We start from the raw sequence: 17464 nt of genomic DNA on the forward strand, positions 1-17464 counted from the left end.
GTGTAAAATACCCCCCTCTGCCGTCCCGCGGCGCGGGGGCAGTCCCGGGGTCCTGTACATCGCTCCCTGGCAGCCCCTGTCTCCCCTTGCCCCCGGTCCTGGCCCCTGCGCTCCAGCCCCGCGGCGCGGTGGGGAGCAAAAGGTGCGACGAGGGTGGGATTCGAACCCACGCGCGCAGAGCGCAATGGATTAGCAGTCCATCGCCTTCACCACTCGGCCACCTCGTCCTGCCCCTCGCCGCGCCCGGCCCCTCCCCTCCGCGCCGCCGACTGCCCGCGCCGCCGGCCGCCGCCCGAGGGCCCGTCCCGGGGCGGGGGGGGAAGGATTTGCCACCGCCCTCTTAGCGCAGCCGGCAGCGCGTCAGTCTCATAATCTGAAGGTCCTGAGTTCGAGCCTCAGAGAGGGCAGCGCTTTTGCCGCCCTGCCCGGCGGGAGGAGCCGGCCACCGCGAGGGCGGCGGCGCCGGTCCGGCCTTTTTGCAGGGCCTCCTCGCCGCCGCGGGGAGGAGCGGAGCCTGGGGCGCGGGGTAGGGAGGAGAGGGCCCTGGGGGCGGACGGGGCTGGGCCCGCTGCAGAGCCCCTTACGCGCCCGCTGGGCAGCAAAATGGCAGCCCGCCGCCCGCTCCCAGCCAGGCGGGGCGGCAAAAGCGCTGCCCTCTCTGAGGCTCGAACTCAGGACCTTCAGATTATGAGACTGACGCGCTGCCGGCTGCGCTAAGAGGGCGACGGCAGGCAGGACCCGGGCCGGCCCTCCGGCGGGCGGGCGGTGGGGCCGGCCCTCGGCGCGGCGGGCAGCCCCGCGGCGGTGCGGGCGGGCCGGGCCCCGCCGGGGCATCGGCGGGCGGCGGGGCTCCGCGCCGGTCAGCGAGGGGCGGGGCCGGGCGCGGTGCGGGGCAGGACGAGGTGGCCGAGTGGTGAAGGCGATGGACTGCTAATCCATTGTGCTCTGCGCGCGTGGGTTCGAATCCCACCCTCGTCGGGGCTTTTGCTGCCGCGCGGGGGCGGGGGCGGTCTGGCGCCTCCCGCGGCCGGGGCTGGCGCACGCTCGTGTCTGGGCCCCGGGGGGTCCGGTAGCAAGGGCTTGGCCCGGCGCGGCAACCGCGTCCTCCCGAGGGGAGGAGGCCACCGGTCCCCCCGCAGTAGCGTTTGGCTTTGGAAAGGGGACAGCAGGAGGAAACCGAGGAGCCGGGACAGAAGGGATTGAAGAAGCATCTAAAAGGGTAGCCAGGTCCTGGCGTGGAGGGGGCTGGGAGCCTCTTATCCACGACTCATGGATAAAAACCCACTCAGAAATCCCTGGAAGAGCTATTACTGGAGAAAGTGGCTGTTCAGCAGTAAGAAGATAACCTTCCAAAAGAGGAGGGTGCAACCGGAAAGCAAACTGGGACAAATGAAACCTGAAGCCATGATGAAATGGATACCTTGGGGAGTGAGGGCAGAGGAGATGGGAATGGATTTCCATCAGAGGTGTCAGTTAATGTGCCTGTTTGTTTTAACTGCAAAAAAGAAAGAGCGAGCAAAAGGCAGAGTGGAAATGCCATCTTGCACATGGTGGGAGCCCGGAGCGGGAGAGGAAGGTGCCCCAGCCCCACACCGCCCCAAGCCCTGGTTGGCACTGGGATGCCTGGTGGCTCCGGGCAAGCTGCCTGGAGAGGGACCCAAACAAAGAGCTGAAGGATCAGCTCCCTGCACCCCACCCGGCAGGAGGAGTAGCCCTCTCCTGCAGCTAATCCTGCCCGTCTGACAGGCCCGGGCACCCTGGGAAGGTAACTGAGATGCTGCCAGGTCACTCCTGCCAGCCCTGCTGGGTGTAAGAGCCCGGCCAGCTGGCTGCAGGCAGGGCAGCCATGCTGGGGAGACAGGTCCTGCTGCTGCTCGCAGGGCTTGCAGGCACTGCAGGGCAGGGGCAGGAGTGGGACCTGGGTGCGAGGGATGCCTCGGTCATCACTGTGTCCAACGGGGGACCCTGGGGAGACTGGGCCTGGCCGGAGACGTGCCCCAAGGGCTCCTACGCCAGCGGCGTCAGCTTCAAGGTGCAGCCTCCACGCTGGTGCCCACGGCCGGTCTGGGGACCTTGCTCCTGTGGGAAGTTAACTCCCCACCTCCGCTCCCTTACAGGTAGAGGCGCCCCAGGGGGTGATGGAGGATGACACGGCGCTCAACGGAATTCGGCTGCACTGCTCCCATGGCGGGGATTCCAGTGGCGACTACACAGCCAAGTCCTAGGTGAGCCCCCAGCCCCATGGCTGGAGAGCCTCCTCCGCAGCTGCCCCCAGCTCCGAAGGGCTTGCACTCTCTCTCCTCCTCCCGCACCCTCCAGCCTTGGCATGATCATCTTCACTCTCCCTCGTCTAGGTGGGGCCGCTGGTCGGAGGCCCACTGGTGCCCCCACCGAGGGCGCCTGGTGGGCTTCGCACTGCGGGTCCAGGCACCCCAGCGCGGGCTCCTGAGTGATGAAGTGGCTGCCACCAGTGCCCGCCTCGCCTGCTCTGATGGACATGTCCTGGAGGGGCCAGGGTCCGCCTGGGGCCAGTGGGGCAACTGGAGCCCCCAGTGCCCCAGGGCGGTGTGCAGCATCCAGACACGGCAGGATCCTGCACGGGGGCTGAAGAGGGATGACACGGCCCTGAATGATCTGTGTCTCTTCTGCTGCCTGTAACGAGTGCTGGGAACCCACTGCAGGGCACCTGATCCCATGACCCAACTCCACAGCAGAGCCTGGTCCTGGGGTCCCCTCTCCCAGGACCCCACATCCACCGTGAGATGCCTTAGCCCTGGTACCCTTAGGGAGCACCTTCCCCTCATTCCCATGGGCTCCATCATTGCACAAGTGCTACTGCCGGCCCCCCAACACCTACCCCGCTTCCCAGAGATGCTCCCAAGTCCTTTCTGCCCCCACTCACACTTCCAGGTATTCTCCAGCATCTCCAGGACTGTCCCTGTCCTACCCAGAAAAGAGCTTTCAGTAAAAGCATGTACGCAGACTGTGCCAGGGCAACTTTGTCATTGGGAGGGGGCAAAATGGGGCAGAGAAGTGGGGAGCTGTGGCCAGCCCTGCCAGGACACAGGGATGCATAGAGAGTTGTCATGGAAAAGGGAAGACTGGTGTGAGTAGCAAGCAAGTGGGACCATCAGGAGTGGAAGACCCAGGGCGGCATGGGGCTGGTGATAGGGATGGAGGGATTAGGGGTGGCTGGATGATTGCTGGGTCTATGCAATCCCAGCACATCTATCTGTGATTTCTCTGCACATGCAGATGAGAAGACAAAAATCTTGGTGACTCAGAACAGTGGGATAGGATGAAGAGACATATCCACCACCAGCGCCTTTGCTGGGCTGCAAAAAGTATATCCCACCCCAGCACCTGCGTGCCAAGCTGAGGGCAACACCAGGAGTCCTTGCTGGCCTCAACAGGCAGCGTCCCTCATCCTCCTCACTGGGGCAAGGACTCCTGGCCAGAGCCCCTGGGGACTTGCATCCTGGAGCCAGCCAGCTGGAGACAGGGCCCCTGGAGCTGGGAGCCTGCAGGCATGGCAGACTGAAATGGGACTTGTTTGCTAATAGAAATCTTCCTCGCCCACCAAAGCATTGCAACACGATTTCCCATTAGTTGCATGTGGTGGGATAAGAGGGAAGACAGGACACCGCAGAGAGGACATCCCACCCCAGGTGCCCATGGACAGACTGCAGGGCAGGGGCTCACTGTGGTTTCTCTGGGCGTCCTCCCTGCCACAAAAAGGCCCTGTGCCAGCCTGGGGAGCCAGACAGGTGATGGTTCCAGCAAGGGCTCCAGTTCTTCCCAAGGGCTGGAAATCCCATAAAGCAAGAAAATAACAGGCCACCCACGTGTGAGTCACGGGGGAAGAAGCACGCAAATCAAAAGGCACTGGCATCCCGGTCTGGCCCTCCTGGTGCTACCCGTGGGAGCTGGGCTCACAAGGCTTGCACCCCAGTGAGCCTGCAGTCCTGTTGGCTCCGCCAGCACTGTGCCTCACCCTGAGCCCAAATGATCACCAGACACTGCTCCCGGCTGTCCTACACCCCCCCTTCTCCTCTGAGCTTCTCCCCCTGGGGAGAGCAGCCCTTGGGAAGAGACAGGGATGAGTGCAATGAAAGCGGAGCCCAAATCCCAATGGTTTACAAGGTCCTGGGAGTGAAATACTTGTAGATTTGTGTTTCAGACTCAAGAATTGTTCAATTAAATATTCCAAGGCTGTTAATTCACATTTGCTGAGAATTAGGTGTCTGCATGTTTCCCAAAGAGGAGAAGGGTGATCTGGTTATTGCTGTGTAAGGTGGCTGGTGGTAGCACTGGGTGCCTGGGGCTGAAGGAGCCAGGCAGCTGTTGCGGGTTATGTGACCTGGGAATCACTGGGGTGCAGCGCTCCCCCTGCCCACTCCTCCCCACTCCTCTGAGATTTGCAGGGCAGGGGAGAGGAGTGAGACTTGCGTGTGCTGCCTGTGGCCGATCCTTCCTCCCAGTTCCCTCAGGTCAGCTCACAGGATTTGGATGTGCCCTTGCTCTGGCACAGCCTGCAGTGCAATATAATTAGCATTGGAGGCTTGCTGCAGGTGGGCTGTCTGAAAATCAGCTCTTCGTCCTGTTCCCCCTGCAGCTGTCCTGAGTGGAGAGAGGTTCCCACCAGCTGGGGCTCCTGCAGCAGCTCAGCTTCCCACCCCAGCACAGCTACAGGCAGCCCTACCCTCGGGGACTGCATCCAGAAAAAAAATCCCCCTGGTCTGCCCCAGAGCTGTCCTCCCAGTCCTAATCCCCACAGCACCCATGGGAAGCCTAGCACCGGCACCCTGCTGACCACCACGGATGGCAGCTCCTGGGGCCTGGGAAAAGGGAATGGCTGGGGGTATTTCCCACTTGCAGCTCCTGTCCCTTGTACCAAAGCCACACCGGCACCTGTGGGGCAGGGGAGAGGGAGATTGTTAGACCTGGAACCATGTGAAATGGGTTTCTGAGGGGCAGTGATGAGGGATGGGGGCACCCAGGAGCCATGACCCTGTGCACATGGCCGGGGTGTATGCAGCACAGGGGTTGAGGGCAGGAGCAGTGGTCTTGCCCCAGCTCGTTGGTCTAGGGGTATGATTCTCGCTTCAGGTGCGACAGGTCCGGGGTTCAACTCCCACACGAGCCCTCCTTTTGGGCACCCGCCTTCCTGGCAGCACATGGGGCTGTGACATAACCAGGGGATGATGAGGGCAATGGTGCCTGGTACAGTGGGGTCAGTGCTGTGGGCATGCCCCCGTGGGCAGGATGGACCTCGAAGAGCCAGGAGCGAGGTGATGCTGGTGCAGAAGAGGTGTAACTCAGCAGGAGAGCGCTTGTTTCGCGTGTAAGTGGCCCTGGGTTCAACCCCAAGAATCTTCAGCTTTTGCCTCTCCAGACCCACCTCCCTGCCAGCTTTGGGGCTGGCAGAGCCCCCCAGGCCCCACAAAAAAGCCCTGGGGCTGCCTGTGGGCATGGCTGGGCTGGGATGCTTCCCAGCACCTGCAGGCTGTGGGTGTGCTGGAGGAAAACCACAGCCTCAGCTCCACCACTAACCTCAAAATGTGGGGGTTATGATGGGGGAGCAAAAGGGATGCAGCACACTGGCTTGTTGGTCTAGGGGTATGATTCTTGCTTAGGGTGCAAGAGGTCCTGGGTTCACCTCCTGGGTAATCCCTCCTTTTCGGACAGCCCCTCCTTTAGGGACTGCATCCCTGCTGCTTTCTGCAGACCTGGTGGAGAAGGATCAGCCCTGCTATCCCCCAGCTGCCTGCAAAGAGAGCCCCATGGTGTGTCCATAGGGTTTCTCTTGCAATCAACACTGGTTTTAGCAAGCTTGGATGGTGCCACCCATGGTGCCTGCCAAGGGAGCTGCCGCTGTGGTGCCAGGGCCAGTGTGCCCTGCCGAAGCACCATCCAGGCACGGGGATGTAGCTCAGCGGGAGAGCGTTTGCTTCGCATGTAAGAGGCCCTGGGTTCAACCCCCAGCATCTCCATGCTTTTCCTCCCTGAAAACGCAGCAGGGCTACGGAGGAGGGAAATGGCTGGTGCTTAGAAGGAAACATCCCCTTTCTTGCTACATGGGACATTCACAAAGCTGATCTCACCCTCGCACTAGGGTTTCTCCTCCTTGCTCCCTGGAACTGCCGGTGGCTGTTTCCTTTCCCAGCTGTTTGCTTCTGCCCCGGGGAGAGCTACCCAGCGGGGACGGGGTGGCAGCAGGGCCCCGCTCTGCCCTCCCCCGCTGCCTCTTCCCCTCCCAGGACGGGACCAGCCCTGGCCACGGACGAGCCGTGTCCCTTTGCCACGGGGCAGCGGGCAGCACCTGGTTCCCGGCAGCGGCGGCACCGTCTCGGCAGCTGCGGCGCGGCCGAGCTGGGGAGGCCGCCCGTCCCCCTGTGCCGGGCAGCGTCGCCCCGTCCGCGCCCCGGCCCGGTCCCCGCCGGGGCTGTGCCGGGCGGTGCGTGCCCAAAAGGAGGGCTCGTCCGGGAGTTGAACCCGGGACCTCTCGCACCCTAAGCGAGAATCATACCCCTAGACCAACGAGCCGGGGTGCGCAGCTGCCCCGGCCCCCCCGCCCTGGGCCGGCCCCCCCCGGCGGCTGGGCGGGCAGCGCTGCCCCCGGCGCCCCCAGCGCCGGCCGCTGCTTTTCGGGGACGGGCCCCGCCGCCCGGCCCTGGGCAGCAGAGCGGCGCCGAGCGCCTGTGCGGGGATGCACCGGCCCCCCGCACGCTTCCCCGCTTCCCAGGACAACGCCGGCAGCAAGGAGAGGCGGGGACAGATGTTGAGGGGCCAGGACAGGGGGAGCCAGGGCTGCACAGGGAGCCCCGCAATGCCCCTTCCAGGGGCTGTGATGGCCCTGGGCAGGACGGGCACAGGCCCCCCACAAAGTCTTCTAGGTTTTGCAGCTCCGGGGAGGTGGGAAAGGGGCATTTTCCCAGGATGCTGACTGGGCTGCCCCGCACCTCGCTTTGCCTCGTCCCCGGTGGAGCTGGGGGAGCTGATGGGCGCAGAGCAGAGAGGAGGGAGAGGGCAGCGCCCTGCCTCAGCCACCACCTCCACTGGGCACTGGTTGGCCTGTGTGGTGCCCGGGGCCACGGGGGACAGGGTCTGCGCTGAGTATTTTTCCTGCAGCCTGGCTCGTTGGTCTAGGGGTATGATTCTCCCTTAGGGTGCGAGAGGTCCCGGGTTCAACTCCCGGACGAGCCCCCCTTTTGGGCACGCACAGCCCCGGCGGGGACCGGGCCAGGGCGCGGACGGGGGCGACGCTGCCTGGCACAGGGGGACGGGCGGCCTCCCCAGCTCGGCAGCTCCTGACAACTCCAACATTCAGGCAGAAAAGGGAAAGAACTGCTCACGTTTCTCCACAGGCTGCAGGTGCTGGGAATCAGCTACAGGCCAGCTGTGCCTGCAGGCAGCCTCATGGCTTTTCTGGAGGGGCCTGGGGGGCTCTGCCATTCCAGCAGCTGGCAGGGAGGGGGGTCTGGGGAGGCAAAAGGACCTGGAGATGCTGGGGGTTGAACCCAGGGCCTCTTACATGCAAAGCAAGCGCTCTCCCGCTGAGCTACATCCCCTCTGCACAGCCAGGCCTGGAGGCCTGGGCAAGTCCCTTCACCCTCCACCGCTGCCCCACTGCCCACAGCTCACCCTGCTCTGCCCCCAGGGCCCTGCCCCCAGAAAAAGACCCTGGGGGCACACACCGCCGGCAGCACCCGCTCTGCGGTTCCCAGCCCTGCCTCCAGCTGCCCTTTGCCACTCATTCCTCCCTCTGCATCCCTGCCCCGCCACCCTGCCCCGCCTCTCTGCCAGCTCTTGGGGGCCCAGCCTGCTCACGGGGACGTGCCAGCCAGGGTGGGGCACCGACCCCACTGCGCTGGCACTGCTGCCCTCGCCGCGGCCTGGTTACACCGTGGTTCCTCGTGCCGCTGGGGAAGGCGGGTGCCCAAAAGGAGGGCTCGTCCGGGAGTTGAACCCGGGACCTCTCGCACCCAAAGCGAGAATCATACCCCTAGACCAACGAGCCGGGGTGCTGCACCCCTTTGCACCCCCAGCCTCCCCGCCCTGCGCACGCTTGGGTGCTGGGGGGGCAGCCGAGGCTGTGTGTGTCCCTTGGCACGCGCTGGGAGCAGGAAGGTCCCTCTTGCTGTGGCCGGTCCAGGGAGCCCCCATCCTGAGGTGAGCGTGGGGCGTTAGTGCCCAGCATCTCCAGTTCCCACCATCGCCGGGGATTTTCCTCCTCCAAAGCATCTCCCTGGCTCTTGCAGTGGTTGAAAGGGCCCGTGCTTTGCAGCATCACCCCCCGCCCTTCTTCCTCGCTGGGGCATCCCGCACAGCCGACGTCCCCCTCTGACCTGGCTTTCTTGTCGCTCCCAGCAATTCCCCGTCTCTGCTTCCTTCCCCATGCCCCCGTCGCTGCTGCCCGTGGGGCTCGGCGGTTTGCAGGCACTGGGTGTCCCTCGGGTGCCTGGTCTGCCCGCGGGGCCGGGCCAGGGTGGTGGGGCTGTGGGGCAGAGCGGGGCCACGGTTTTGTGGACGCAGAGCCTGGGTCAGGGGCCGCCGGTAGCTGTGGCCGGGCGGTCAGGCGAGCTGCTGCGGGAGCCCCGTTTGCGGTGCCACGGCCGTGGCCGCAGCCGTTCCCCGCGGCCCCGGGCAGCGGTGTCGCCGCCCGGTCCCCGCCGGGGCTGTGCCGGGCGGTGCGTGCCCAAAAGGAGGGCTCGTCCGGGAGTTGAACCCGGGACCTCTCGCACCCTAAGCGAGAATCATACCCCTAGACCAACGAGCCGGGGTGCGCAGCTGCCCCGGCCCCCCCGCCCTGGGCCGGCCCCCCCCGGCGGCTGGGCGGGCAGCGCTGCCCCCGGCGCCCCCAGCGCCGGCCGCTGCTTTTCGGGGACGGGCCCCGCCGCCCGGCCCTGGGCAGCAGAGCGGCGCCGAGCGCCTGTGCGGGGATGCACCGGCCCCCCGCACGCTTCCCCGCTTCCCAGGACAACGGGGCGCCCGGGGGGGGCCATGGCGGGGGGGGGGCCATGGCGGGGGGCAGGTGTCTCCCCCGGGGGCCCCGGGCCGGGGCTGTGATGGCCGAGGGGTGAAGGCGTTGGACTCGAAATCCAATAGGGTTTCCCTGCGCAGGTTCGAATCCTGCTCACAGCGACAGCTTTTATGCACTGCTATGGGAGCCGGCCTGGGGTTGGAGGAGTGGGGACAGGAGGGGCTGGGGTCCACGGCAGTACCTCACCTCCTCACTGGGAAGCACATCCCATACCAGGGAACCTGCTCCCTGGCTGCTCTGGGAGAGTGAGGCAATGTAGGGCAGGGATCCATGGACCACTTGGCCTAGGACCAGCTGAAATCCTCCCCTTTGAGGAGGGACCACCCAGAGAGGCTGGGGATCCACAGCCATAAGGTGTCAGTTGTGGGTTTATCAGGTGCTTTTACCAGTGAGCCATGGGCCAGCTGGGACCCACACCAAGCCCAGGACCGTGGGGCCAAGGGGGACGCCTGGGGAGTCCAATGCAGGCTTAGGATACGGTTCCACTTTCAGCTGTGAGAGGACCTGGGTCCAACTCCCAGAGGAGTCCTCCCTTTGGGCAAAGCCTGCCCTGCTTTTGTCTGGGGAGTACAGAGCTCATTTGGGGTCAGCTGTTGGCTTTCGTCCCCTTGCTCCCCTGACAGTCACTGCAGCTTTGGGCTTACTAGGGTGACTGGGGCAGCTCCCTCTCTCAGGAGTCCTGGCATGGGGTGTGGGCACCCACTGCACACCACTGCTGTCCCAGTCCTGGGCTAGCTGTGCCCGCAGGCAGCCCCAGGGCCTTTCTGTGGGGCCTGAGGGGCTCTGCCAGCCTCACAGCCAGCAGGGAGGGTGGTCTGGGGAGGCAAAAGGGACCTGGAGATGCTGGGGGTTGAACCCAGGGCCTCTTACATGCAAAGCAAGCGCTCTCCCGCTGAGCTACATCCCCTCTGCACAGCCAGGCCTGGAGGCCTGGGCAAGTCCCTGCCGACCCCTGTGGTCCAGCTGTCCCTATGACCACTCGGCCCAGGGCAGTTGTGTGCTGTGGCCACCTCCAAATGCCGGCCGTACATCCTGGGCACAGTAAGATGGACTTCCCTGCTCCAGGCTGTGCCAGGGACAAAAAGCAGCATCAGCCACCCTCACCAACCCCCAAAATTGTGGGGTGCAAATACTGGGGGTGCCATAGGGTGCAGCACCCCGGCTCGTTGGTCTAGGGGTATGATTCTCGCTTCGGGTGCGAGAGGTCCCGGGTTCAACTCCCGGACGAGCCCTCCTTTTGGGCACCCGCCTTCCTTGGCTGGCGTGTGGGACTGTGGCATAACCAGGGCACAATGAGGGCAGCAGTGCCTGGCACAGAGGGGTGGGTGCCATGTTCTGGCTGGGTGTGTCCCTGTGGGCAGGCTGGACCCTGAGAGCTGGCAGTGCATGTGCCCCCAGGGTCTTTTTCTGGGGGCAGGGCCCTGGGGGCAGAGCAGGGTGAGCTGTGGGCAGTGGGGCAGCAGTGGGGGGTGAAGGGACTTGCCCAGGCCTCCAGGCCTGGCTGTGCAGAGGGGATGTAGCTCAGCGGGAGAGCGCTTGCTTTGCATGTAAGAGGCCCTGGGTTCAACCCCCAGCATCTCCAGGTCCTTTTCCCCCCGAAACCTGTTGTCTCCCTGGGTGTCACTGGAGGATTCTTCCCTTTGATGCTTGCCCCACGGCAAGGCTCTCTGCTGCACCTGGATTTTTTCCATTGGTAAAGACCCCGTATGCTCCGTTTTCCCAACCCCAGCATGTGTGGGTACTGGGGCTGCCAAGGGGTACTGGGGCTGTGCAGATGGCCCCACACCAGGCTGGGGGGCATTTTCTCCCTGAAGGCAGACATCAGTGCCAGGAGCTGTGATGGCCGAGGGGTGAAGGCGTTGGACTTGAAATCCAATAGGGTTTCCCTGCGCAGGTTCGAATCCTGCTCACAGCGACAGCTTTTACCCATGGCTGGATGGGTTTGGGGGCTAGGGCCAGCCCCATCTCACAGGAGCCGGTGTCTGGAGAGCAGGGGTTAGGGAGAGATACAGCGCTCCAGAGAGCGGTGCTTCTCCTGTGCTGGGCATTGGTGGGCCTGTTGGACCCTGAGTTCTAACCGCTGGATGAGTCCTCGTTTTGGGCTCGCACCACCCGGCACAGCCCCGGCAGGGACCGGGACGCGGACGGGGCGACGCTGCCCGGCACAGGGGGATGGGCGGCCTCCCCAGCTCGGCCGCGCCGCAGCTGCCGGGACGGTGCCACCGTTGCCGGGAGCCAGGTGCTGCCCGCTGCCCCGTGGCAAAGGGACACGGCTCGTCCGTGGCCAGGGCTGGTCCCGTCCTGGGAGGGGAAGGGGCTGCGGGGGCAGTGGGGGAGGGCAGAACAGGGCCCTGCTGCCACCCCATCGCCACTGGGCAGCTCTGCCTCGGGACTGTGGTGCAGGGTGTGGGCACAGGGAATTTCCTTTGGGGGTGCCGTCCAGATATAGAAGTGAAGTTTATCATCACTGCCCTGTGGAGGAGATGGGCTTAAGGAAGCAAAAGGCTGGAGATGCTGGGGATTGAACCCAGGGCCTCTTACATGCGAAGCAAGCGCTCTCCCACTGAGCTACATCCCCTTGCCTGAGGGCTTTTTTCACGCAGGGATCCTGATGCCTACCCTGGTCCTCTTGGCGCCAAGGCTTTTGGAACCAGGGCAGTTATAGCCCATGGCCATGTCCAGGAGCCAACCCCACAGCCAGGGCAGAGCAAGGGGGACCTGCCAGCTGTGAACATCCATTGGGGCCACAAAGAGCTTCCCCAGGTCCCATCCCACCCCAACCAGTTCCCTGAGTACTGGAGCTCAAGCAGGGGGATCCTGCTCCCATGCAGCACCCTGGCTCGTTGGTCTAGGGGTATGATTCTCACTTCGGGTGCGAGAGGTCCCGGGTTCAACTCCCGGACGAGCCCCCCTTTTGGGCACTTGCCTTCCTTGGCTGCCATCTGTGGCCCCAGCCTGCAATGGGACCAGGGCCAGGGTGGTGGGAGGGCAGTGGAGCCTGATGCAGCAGGGATGGGCAGAGTGTTTGGGGTGGGCATGTCCCCACAAGCAGGATGGAGTCCTGTAGAAGCAGCAATGGGGATGGTGGAGTGCAGTCCCAGATGGGCTGGTTTCAGGGCCATTGAAGCAGAGCAGGGTAAGCTGTCAGCAGTGTGGGCAGCAAATTGACTTGCCCAGGCCTCTAGGCCTGGCTGTGCAGAGGGGATGTAGCTCAGCGGGAGAGCGCTTGCTTTGCATGTAAGAGGCCCTGGGTTCAACCCCCAGCATCTCCAGGTCCTTTTGCCTCCCCAGACCCCCCTCCCTGCTGGCTGTGAGGCTGGCAGAGCCCCTCAGGCCCCACAGAAAGGCCCTGGGGCTGCCTGCGGGCACAGCTGGGCTGGGGATGCTTCCTGGCACCCACTGCTGTGAGGAAATGCTTGAAGCCCTTTCCTTCCTCTGCCTGGGCAGGGGCTGTGCCCAGCGGTGCGTGCCCAAAAGGAGGGCTTGTCTGGCAGATGAACCCAGGACCTCACGCAACCTAAGTGAGAATCATACCCCTAGACCAACGAGCCGGGGTGCGCAGGTGGGACCCGGTCCAGATCCTGTTCCTCACAGCCCCAAGGCCCCAGGCACCACACAGGCCAACCAATGCCAGAACATGGCACCCACCCCTCTGTGCCAGGCACTGCTGCCCTCATTGTGCCCTGGTTATGCCACAGTCCCACACGCCAGCCAAGGAAGGCGGGTGCCCAAAAGGAGGGCTCGTCCGGGAGTTGAACCCGGGACCTCTCGCACCCGAAGCGAGAATCATACCCCTAGACCAACGAGCCGGGGTGCTGCACCCTATGGCACCCCCAGTATTTGCACCCCACAATTTTGGGGGTTGGTGAGGGTGGCTGATGCTGCTTTTTGTCCCTGGCACAGCCTGGAGCAGGGAAGTCCATCTTACTGTGCCCAGGATGTACGGCCGGCATTTGGAGGTGGCCACAGCACACAACTGCCCTGGGCCGAGTGGTCATAGGGACAGCTGGACCACAGGGGTCGGCAGGGACTTGCCCAGGCCTCCAGGCCTGGCTGTGCAGAGGGGATGTAGCTCAGCGGGAGAGCGCTTGCTTTGCATGTAAGAGGCCCTGGGTTCAACCCCCAGCATCTCCAGGTCCCTTTTGCCTCCCCAGACCACCCTCCCTGCTGGCTGTGAGGCTGGCAGAGCCCCTCAGGCCCCACAGAAAGGCCCTGGGGCTGCCTGCGGGCACAGCTAGCCCAGGACTGGGGGGACAGCAGTGGTGTGCAGTGGGTGCCCACACCCCATGCCAGGACTCCTGAGAGAGGGAGCTGCCCCAGTCACCCTAGTAAGCCCAAAGCTGCAGTGACTGTCAGGGGAGCAAGGGGACGAAAGCCAACAGCTGACCCCAAATGAGCTCTGTACTCCCCAGACAAAAGCAGGGCAGGCTTTGCCCAAAGGGAGGACTCCTCTGGGAGTTGGACCCAGGTCCTCTCACAGCTGAAAGTGGAACCGTATCCTAAGCCTGCATTGGACTCCCCAGGCGTCCCCCTTGGCCCCACGGTCCTGGGCTTGGTGTGGGTCCCAGCTGGCCCATGGCTCACTGGTAAAAGCACCTGATAAACCCACAACTGACACCTTATGGCTGTGGATCCCCAGCCTCTCTGGGTGGTCCCTCCTCAAAGGGGAGGATTTCAGCTGGTCCTAGGCCAAGTGGTCCATGGATCCCTGCCCTACATTGCCTCACTCTCCCAGAGCAGCCAGGGAGCAGGTTCCCTGGTATGGGATGTGCTTCCCAGTGAGGAGGTGAGGTACTGCCGTGGACCCCAGCCCCTCCTGTCCCCACTCCTCCAACCCCAGGCCGGCTCCCATAGCAGTGCATAAAAGCTGTCGCTGTGAGCAGGATTCGAACCTGCGCAGGGAAACCCTATTGGATTTCGAGTCCAACGCCTTCACCCCTCGGCCATCACAGCCCCGGCCCGGGGCCCCCGGGGGAGACACCTGCCCCCCGCCATGGCCCCCCCCCCGCCATGGCCCCCCCCCGGGCGCCCCGTTGTCCTGGGAAGCGGGGAAGCGTGCGGGGGGCCGGTGCATCCCCGCACAGGCGCTCGGCGCCGCTCTGCTGCCCAGGGCCGGGCGGCGGGGCCCGTCCCCGAAAAGCAGCGGCCGGCGCTGGGGGCGCCGGGGGCAGCGCTGCCCGCCCAGCCGCCGGGGGGGGCCGGCCCAGGGCGGGGGGGCCGGGGCAGCTGCGCACCCCGGCTCGTTGGTCTAGGGGTATGATTCTCGCTTAGGGTGCGAGAGGTCCCGGGTTCAACTCCCGGACGAGCCCTCCTTTTGGGCACGCACCGCCCGGCACAGCCCCGGCGGGGACCGGGCGGCGACACCGCTGCCCGGGGCCGCGGGGAACGGCTGCGGCCACGGCCGTGGCACCGCAAACGGGGCTCCCGCAGCAGCTCGCCTGACCGCCCGGCCACAGCTACCGGCGGCCCCTGACCCAGGCTCTGCGTCCACAAAACCGTGGCCCCGCTCTGCCCCACAGCCCCACCACCCTGGCCCGGCCCCGCGGGCAGACCAGGCACCCGAGGGACACCCAGTGCCTGCAAACCGCCGAGCCCCACGGGCAGCAGCGACGGGGGCATGGGGAAGGAAGCAGAGACGGGGAATTGCTGGGAGCGACAAGAAAGCCAGGTCAGAGGGGGACGTCGGCTGTGCGGGATGCCCCAGCGAGGAAGAAGGGCGGGGGGTGATGCTGCAAAGCACGGGCCCTTTCAACCACTGCAAGAGCCAGGGAGATGCTTTGGAGGAGGAAAATCCCCGGCGATGGTGGGAACTGGAGATGCTGGGCACTAACGCCCCACGCTCACCTCAGGATGGGGGCTCCCTGGACCGGCCACAGCAAGAGGGACCTTCCTGCTCCCAGCGCGTGCCAAGGGACACACACAGCCTCGGCTGCCCCCAGCACCCAAGCGTGCGCAGGGCGGGGAGGCTGGGGGTGCAAAGGGGTGCAGCACCCCGGCTCGTTGGTCTAGGGGTATGATTCTCGCTTTGGGTGCGAGAGGTCCCGGGTTCAACTCCCGGACGAGCCCTCCTTTTGGGCACCCGCCTTCCCCAGCGGCACGAGGAACCACGGTGTAACCAGGCCGCGGCGAGGGCAGCGGTGCCAGCGCAGTGGGGTCGGTGCCCCACCCTGGCTGGCACGTCCCCGTGAGCAGGCTGGGCCCCCAAGAGCTGGCAGAGAGGCGGGGCAGGGTGGCGGGGCAGGGATGCAGAGGGAGGAATGAGTGGCAAAGGGCAGCTGGAGGCAGGGCTGGGAACCGCAGAGCGGGTGCTGCCGGCGGTGTGTGCCCCCAGGGTCTTTTTCTGGGGGCAGGGCCCTGGGGGCAGAGCAGGGTGAGCTGTGGGCAGTGGGGCAGCGGTGGAGGGTGAAGGGACTTGCCCAGGCCTCCAGGCCTGGCTGTGCAGAGGGGATGTAGCTCAGCGGGAGAGCGCTTGCTTTGCATGTAAGAGGCCCTGGGTTCAACCCCCAGCATCTCCAGGTCCTTTTGCCTCCCCAGACCCCCCTCCCTGCCAGCTGCTGGAATGGCAGAGCCCCCCAGGCCCCTCCAGAAAAGCCATGAGGCTGCCTGCAGGCACAGCTGGCCTGTAGCTGATTCCCAGCACCTGCAGCCTGTGGAGAAACGTGAGCAGTTCTTTCCCTTTTCTGCCTGAATGTTGGAGTTGTCAGGAGCTGCCGAGCTGGGGAGGCCGCCCGTCCCCCTGTGCCAGGCAGCGTCGCCCCCGTCCGCGCCCTGGCCCGGTCCCCGCCGGGGCTGTGCGTGCCCAAAAGGGGGGCTCGTCCGGGAGTTGAACCCGGGACCTCTCGCACCCTAAGGGAGAATCATACCCCTAGACCAACGAGCCAGGCTGCAGGAAAAATACTCAGCGCAGACCCTGTCCCCCGTGGCCCCGGGCACCACACAGGCCAACCAGTGCCCAGTGGAGGTGGTGGCTGAGGCAGGGCGCTGCCCTCTCCCTCCTCTCTGCTCTGCGCCCATCAGCTCCCCCAGCTCCACCGGGGACGAGGCAAAGCGAGGTGCGGGGCAGCCCAGTCAGCATCCTGGGAAAATGCCCCTTTCCCACCTCCCCGGAGCTGCAAAACCTAGAAGACTTTGTGGGGGGCCTGTGCCCGTCCTGCCCAGGGCCATCACAGCCCCTGGAAGGGGCATTGCGGGGCTCCCTGTGCAGCCCTGGCTCCCCCTGTCCTGGCCCCTCAACATCTGTCCCCGCCTCTCCTTGCTGCCGGCGTTGTCCTGGGAAGCGGGGAAGCGTGCGGGGGCCGGTGCATCCCCGCACAGGCGCTCGGCGCCGCTCTGCTGCCCAGGGCCGGGCGGCGGGGCCCGTCCCCGAAAAGCAGCGGCCGGCGCTGGGGGCGCCGGGGGCAGCGCTGCCCGCCCAGCCGCCGGGGGGGGCCGGCCCAGGGCGGGGGGGCCGGGGCAGCTGCGCACCCCGGCTCGTTGGTCTAGGGGTATGATTCTCGCTTAGGGTGCGAGAGGTCCCGGGTTCAACTCCCGGACGAGCCCTCCTTTTGGGCACGCACCGCCCGGCACAGCCCCGGCGGGGACCGGGCCGGGGCGCGGACGGGGCGACGCTGCCCGGCACAGGGGGACGGGCGGCCTCCCCAGCTCGGCCGCGCCGCAGCTGCCGAGACGGTGCCGCCGCTGCCGGGAACCAGGTGCTGCCCGCTGCCCCGTGGCAAAGGGACACGGCTCGTCCGTGGCCAGGGCTGGTCCCGTCCTGGGAGGGGAAGAGGCAGCGGGGGAGGGCAGAGCGGGGCCCTGCTGCCACCCCGTCCCCGCTGGGTAGCTCTCCCCGGGGCAGAAGCAAACAGCTGGGAAAGGAAACAGCCACCGGCAGTTCCAGGGAGCAAGGAGGAGAAACCCTAGTGCGAGGGTGAGATCAGCTTTGTGAATGTCCCATGTAGCAAGAAAGGGGATGTTTCCTTCTAAGCACCAGCCATTTCCCTCCTCCGTAGCCCTGCTGCGTTTTCAGGGAGGAAAAGCATGGAGATGCTGGGGGTTGAACCCAGGGCCTCTTACATGCGAAGCAAACGCTCTCCCGCTGAGCTACATCCCCGTGCCTGGATGGTGCTTCGGCAGGGCACACTGGCCCTGGCACCACAGCGGCAGCTCCCTTGGCAGGCACCATGGGTGGCACCATCCAAGCTTGCTAAAACCAGTGTTGATTGCAAGAGAAACCCTATGGACACACCATGGGGCTCTCTTTGCAGGCAGCTGGGGGATAGCAGGGCTGATCCTTCTCCACCAGGTCTGCAGAAAGCAGCAGGGATGCAGTCCCTAAAGGAGGGGCTGTCCGAAAAGGAGGGATTACCCAGGAGGTGAACCCAGGACCTCTTGCACCCTAAGCAAGAATCATACCCCTAGACCAACAAGCCAGTGTGCTGC

The 17464-nt window shown here is 65.4% G+C and overlaps 1 protein-coding gene and 27 non-coding genes across 28 annotated transcripts; 16 read left to right on the plus strand and 12 right to left on the minus strand.

Annotated features, from left to right (window-relative positions):
• Positions 1-145: 145 nt before the first annotated feature.
• On the minus strand, positions 146-227 carry TRNAS-GCU (transfer RNA serine (anticodon GCU)). The gene has a single exon. It is a non-coding gene; the product is annotated as a tRNA-Ser (tRNA).
• Positions 228-334: 107 nt separating this feature from the next.
• TRNAM-CAU (transfer RNA methionine (anticodon CAU)) lies at positions 335-407 on the plus strand. Its single transcript has one exon. It is a non-coding gene; the product is annotated as a tRNA-Met (tRNA).
• Positions 408-650: 243 nt separating this feature from the next.
• On the minus strand, positions 651-723 carry TRNAM-CAU (transfer RNA methionine (anticodon CAU)). The gene has a single exon. It is a non-coding gene; the product is annotated as a tRNA-Met (tRNA).
• Positions 724-896: 173 nt separating this feature from the next.
• Positions 897-978, plus strand: TRNAS-GCU (transfer RNA serine (anticodon GCU)). The gene has a single exon. It is a non-coding gene; the product is annotated as a tRNA-Ser (tRNA).
• Positions 979-1451: 473 nt separating this feature from the next.
• Positions 1452-4126, plus strand: LOC104009130 (vitelline membrane outer layer protein 1 homolog). Its single transcript, XM_087733260.1, has 3 exons — positions 1452-2032; positions 2118-2223; positions 2345-4126. The coding sequence occupies exons 1-3, from the start codon at positions 1847-1849 to the stop codon at positions 2656-2658; spliced, it is 606 nt and encodes a 201-aa protein (XP_087589386.1). The 5' UTR covers positions 1452-1846; the 3' UTR covers positions 2659-4126.
• A 1795-nt stretch (positions 4127-5921) lies between these two features.
• Positions 5922-5993, plus strand: TRNAA-CGC (transfer RNA alanine (anticodon CGC)). The gene has a single exon. It is a non-coding gene; the product is annotated as a tRNA-Ala (tRNA).
• A 481-nt stretch (positions 5994-6474) lies between these two features.
• On the minus strand, positions 6475-6546 carry TRNAP-AGG (transfer RNA proline (anticodon AGG)). Its single transcript has one exon. It is a non-coding gene; the product is annotated as a tRNA-Pro (tRNA).
• Positions 6547-7134: 588 nt separating this feature from the next.
• Positions 7135-7206, plus strand: TRNAP-AGG (transfer RNA proline (anticodon AGG)). Its single transcript has one exon. It is a non-coding gene; the product is annotated as a tRNA-Pro (tRNA).
• Positions 7207-7499: 293 nt separating this feature from the next.
• Positions 7500-7571, minus strand: TRNAA-UGC (transfer RNA alanine (anticodon UGC)). The gene has a single exon. It is a non-coding gene; the product is annotated as a tRNA-Ala (tRNA).
• Positions 7572-7948: 377 nt separating this feature from the next.
• Positions 7949-8020, minus strand: TRNAP-UGG (transfer RNA proline (anticodon UGG)). The gene has a single exon. It is a non-coding gene; the product is annotated as a tRNA-Pro (tRNA).
• A 687-nt stretch (positions 8021-8707) lies between these two features.
• Positions 8708-8779, minus strand: TRNAP-AGG (transfer RNA proline (anticodon AGG)). Its single transcript has one exon. It is a non-coding gene; the product is annotated as a tRNA-Pro (tRNA).
• A 283-nt stretch (positions 8780-9062) lies between these two features.
• TRNAS-CGA (transfer RNA serine (anticodon CGA)) lies at positions 9063-9144 on the plus strand. Its single transcript has one exon. It is a non-coding gene; the product is annotated as a tRNA-Ser (tRNA).
• A 734-nt stretch (positions 9145-9878) lies between these two features.
• TRNAA-UGC (transfer RNA alanine (anticodon UGC)) lies at positions 9879-9950 on the minus strand. Its single transcript has one exon. It is a non-coding gene; the product is annotated as a tRNA-Ala (tRNA).
• A 253-nt stretch (positions 9951-10203) lies between these two features.
• Positions 10204-10275, plus strand: TRNAP-CGG (transfer RNA proline (anticodon CGG)). Its single transcript has one exon. It is a non-coding gene; the product is annotated as a tRNA-Pro (tRNA).
• Positions 10276-10553: 278 nt separating this feature from the next.
• On the plus strand, positions 10554-10625 carry TRNAA-UGC (transfer RNA alanine (anticodon UGC)). Its single transcript has one exon. It is a non-coding gene; the product is annotated as a tRNA-Ala (tRNA).
• Positions 10626-10876: 251 nt separating this feature from the next.
• Positions 10877-10958, plus strand: TRNAS-UGA (transfer RNA serine (anticodon UGA)). Its single transcript has one exon. It is a non-coding gene; the product is annotated as a tRNA-Ser (tRNA).
• Positions 10959-11549: 591 nt separating this feature from the next.
• TRNAA-CGC (transfer RNA alanine (anticodon CGC)) lies at positions 11550-11621 on the minus strand. The gene has a single exon. It is a non-coding gene; the product is annotated as a tRNA-Ala (tRNA).
• A 259-nt stretch (positions 11622-11880) lies between these two features.
• Positions 11881-11952, plus strand: TRNAP-CGG (transfer RNA proline (anticodon CGG)). The gene has a single exon. It is a non-coding gene; the product is annotated as a tRNA-Pro (tRNA).
• A 291-nt stretch (positions 11953-12243) lies between these two features.
• TRNAA-UGC (transfer RNA alanine (anticodon UGC)) lies at positions 12244-12315 on the plus strand. Its single transcript has one exon. It is a non-coding gene; the product is annotated as a tRNA-Ala (tRNA).
• A 465-nt stretch (positions 12316-12780) lies between these two features.
• On the minus strand, positions 12781-12852 carry TRNAP-CGG (transfer RNA proline (anticodon CGG)). The gene has a single exon. It is a non-coding gene; the product is annotated as a tRNA-Pro (tRNA).
• Positions 12853-13105: 253 nt separating this feature from the next.
• Positions 13106-13177, plus strand: TRNAA-UGC (transfer RNA alanine (anticodon UGC)). Its single transcript has one exon. It is a non-coding gene; the product is annotated as a tRNA-Ala (tRNA).
• Positions 13178-13914: 737 nt separating this feature from the next.
• On the minus strand, positions 13915-13996 carry TRNAS-CGA (transfer RNA serine (anticodon CGA)). The gene has a single exon. It is a non-coding gene; the product is annotated as a tRNA-Ser (tRNA).
• A 284-nt stretch (positions 13997-14280) lies between these two features.
• On the plus strand, positions 14281-14352 carry TRNAP-AGG (transfer RNA proline (anticodon AGG)). The gene has a single exon. It is a non-coding gene; the product is annotated as a tRNA-Pro (tRNA).
• Positions 14353-15037: 685 nt separating this feature from the next.
• TRNAP-UGG (transfer RNA proline (anticodon UGG)) lies at positions 15038-15109 on the plus strand. The gene has a single exon. It is a non-coding gene; the product is annotated as a tRNA-Pro (tRNA).
• A 377-nt stretch (positions 15110-15486) lies between these two features.
• TRNAA-UGC (transfer RNA alanine (anticodon UGC)) lies at positions 15487-15558 on the plus strand. The gene has a single exon. It is a non-coding gene; the product is annotated as a tRNA-Ala (tRNA).
• Positions 15559-15851: 293 nt separating this feature from the next.
• TRNAP-AGG (transfer RNA proline (anticodon AGG)) lies at positions 15852-15923 on the minus strand. The gene has a single exon. It is a non-coding gene; the product is annotated as a tRNA-Pro (tRNA).
• A 587-nt stretch (positions 15924-16510) lies between these two features.
• Positions 16511-16582, plus strand: TRNAP-AGG (transfer RNA proline (anticodon AGG)). Its single transcript has one exon. It is a non-coding gene; the product is annotated as a tRNA-Pro (tRNA).
• A 481-nt stretch (positions 16583-17063) lies between these two features.
• TRNAA-CGC (transfer RNA alanine (anticodon CGC)) lies at positions 17064-17135 on the minus strand. Its single transcript has one exon. It is a non-coding gene; the product is annotated as a tRNA-Ala (tRNA).
• Between the last annotated feature and the right edge of the window lie 329 nt (positions 17136-17464).

The sequence above is a fragment of the Nipponia nippon genome, unplaced genomic scaffold (genome assembly GCF_047370975.1).
Source record: "Nipponia nippon isolate SJK-2023a ecotype South Korea unplaced genomic scaffold, ASM4737097v1 scaffold_5, whole genome shotgun sequence".
Lineage (NCBI taxonomy): Eukaryota > Metazoa > Chordata > Aves > Pelecaniformes > Threskiornithidae > Nipponia > Nipponia nippon.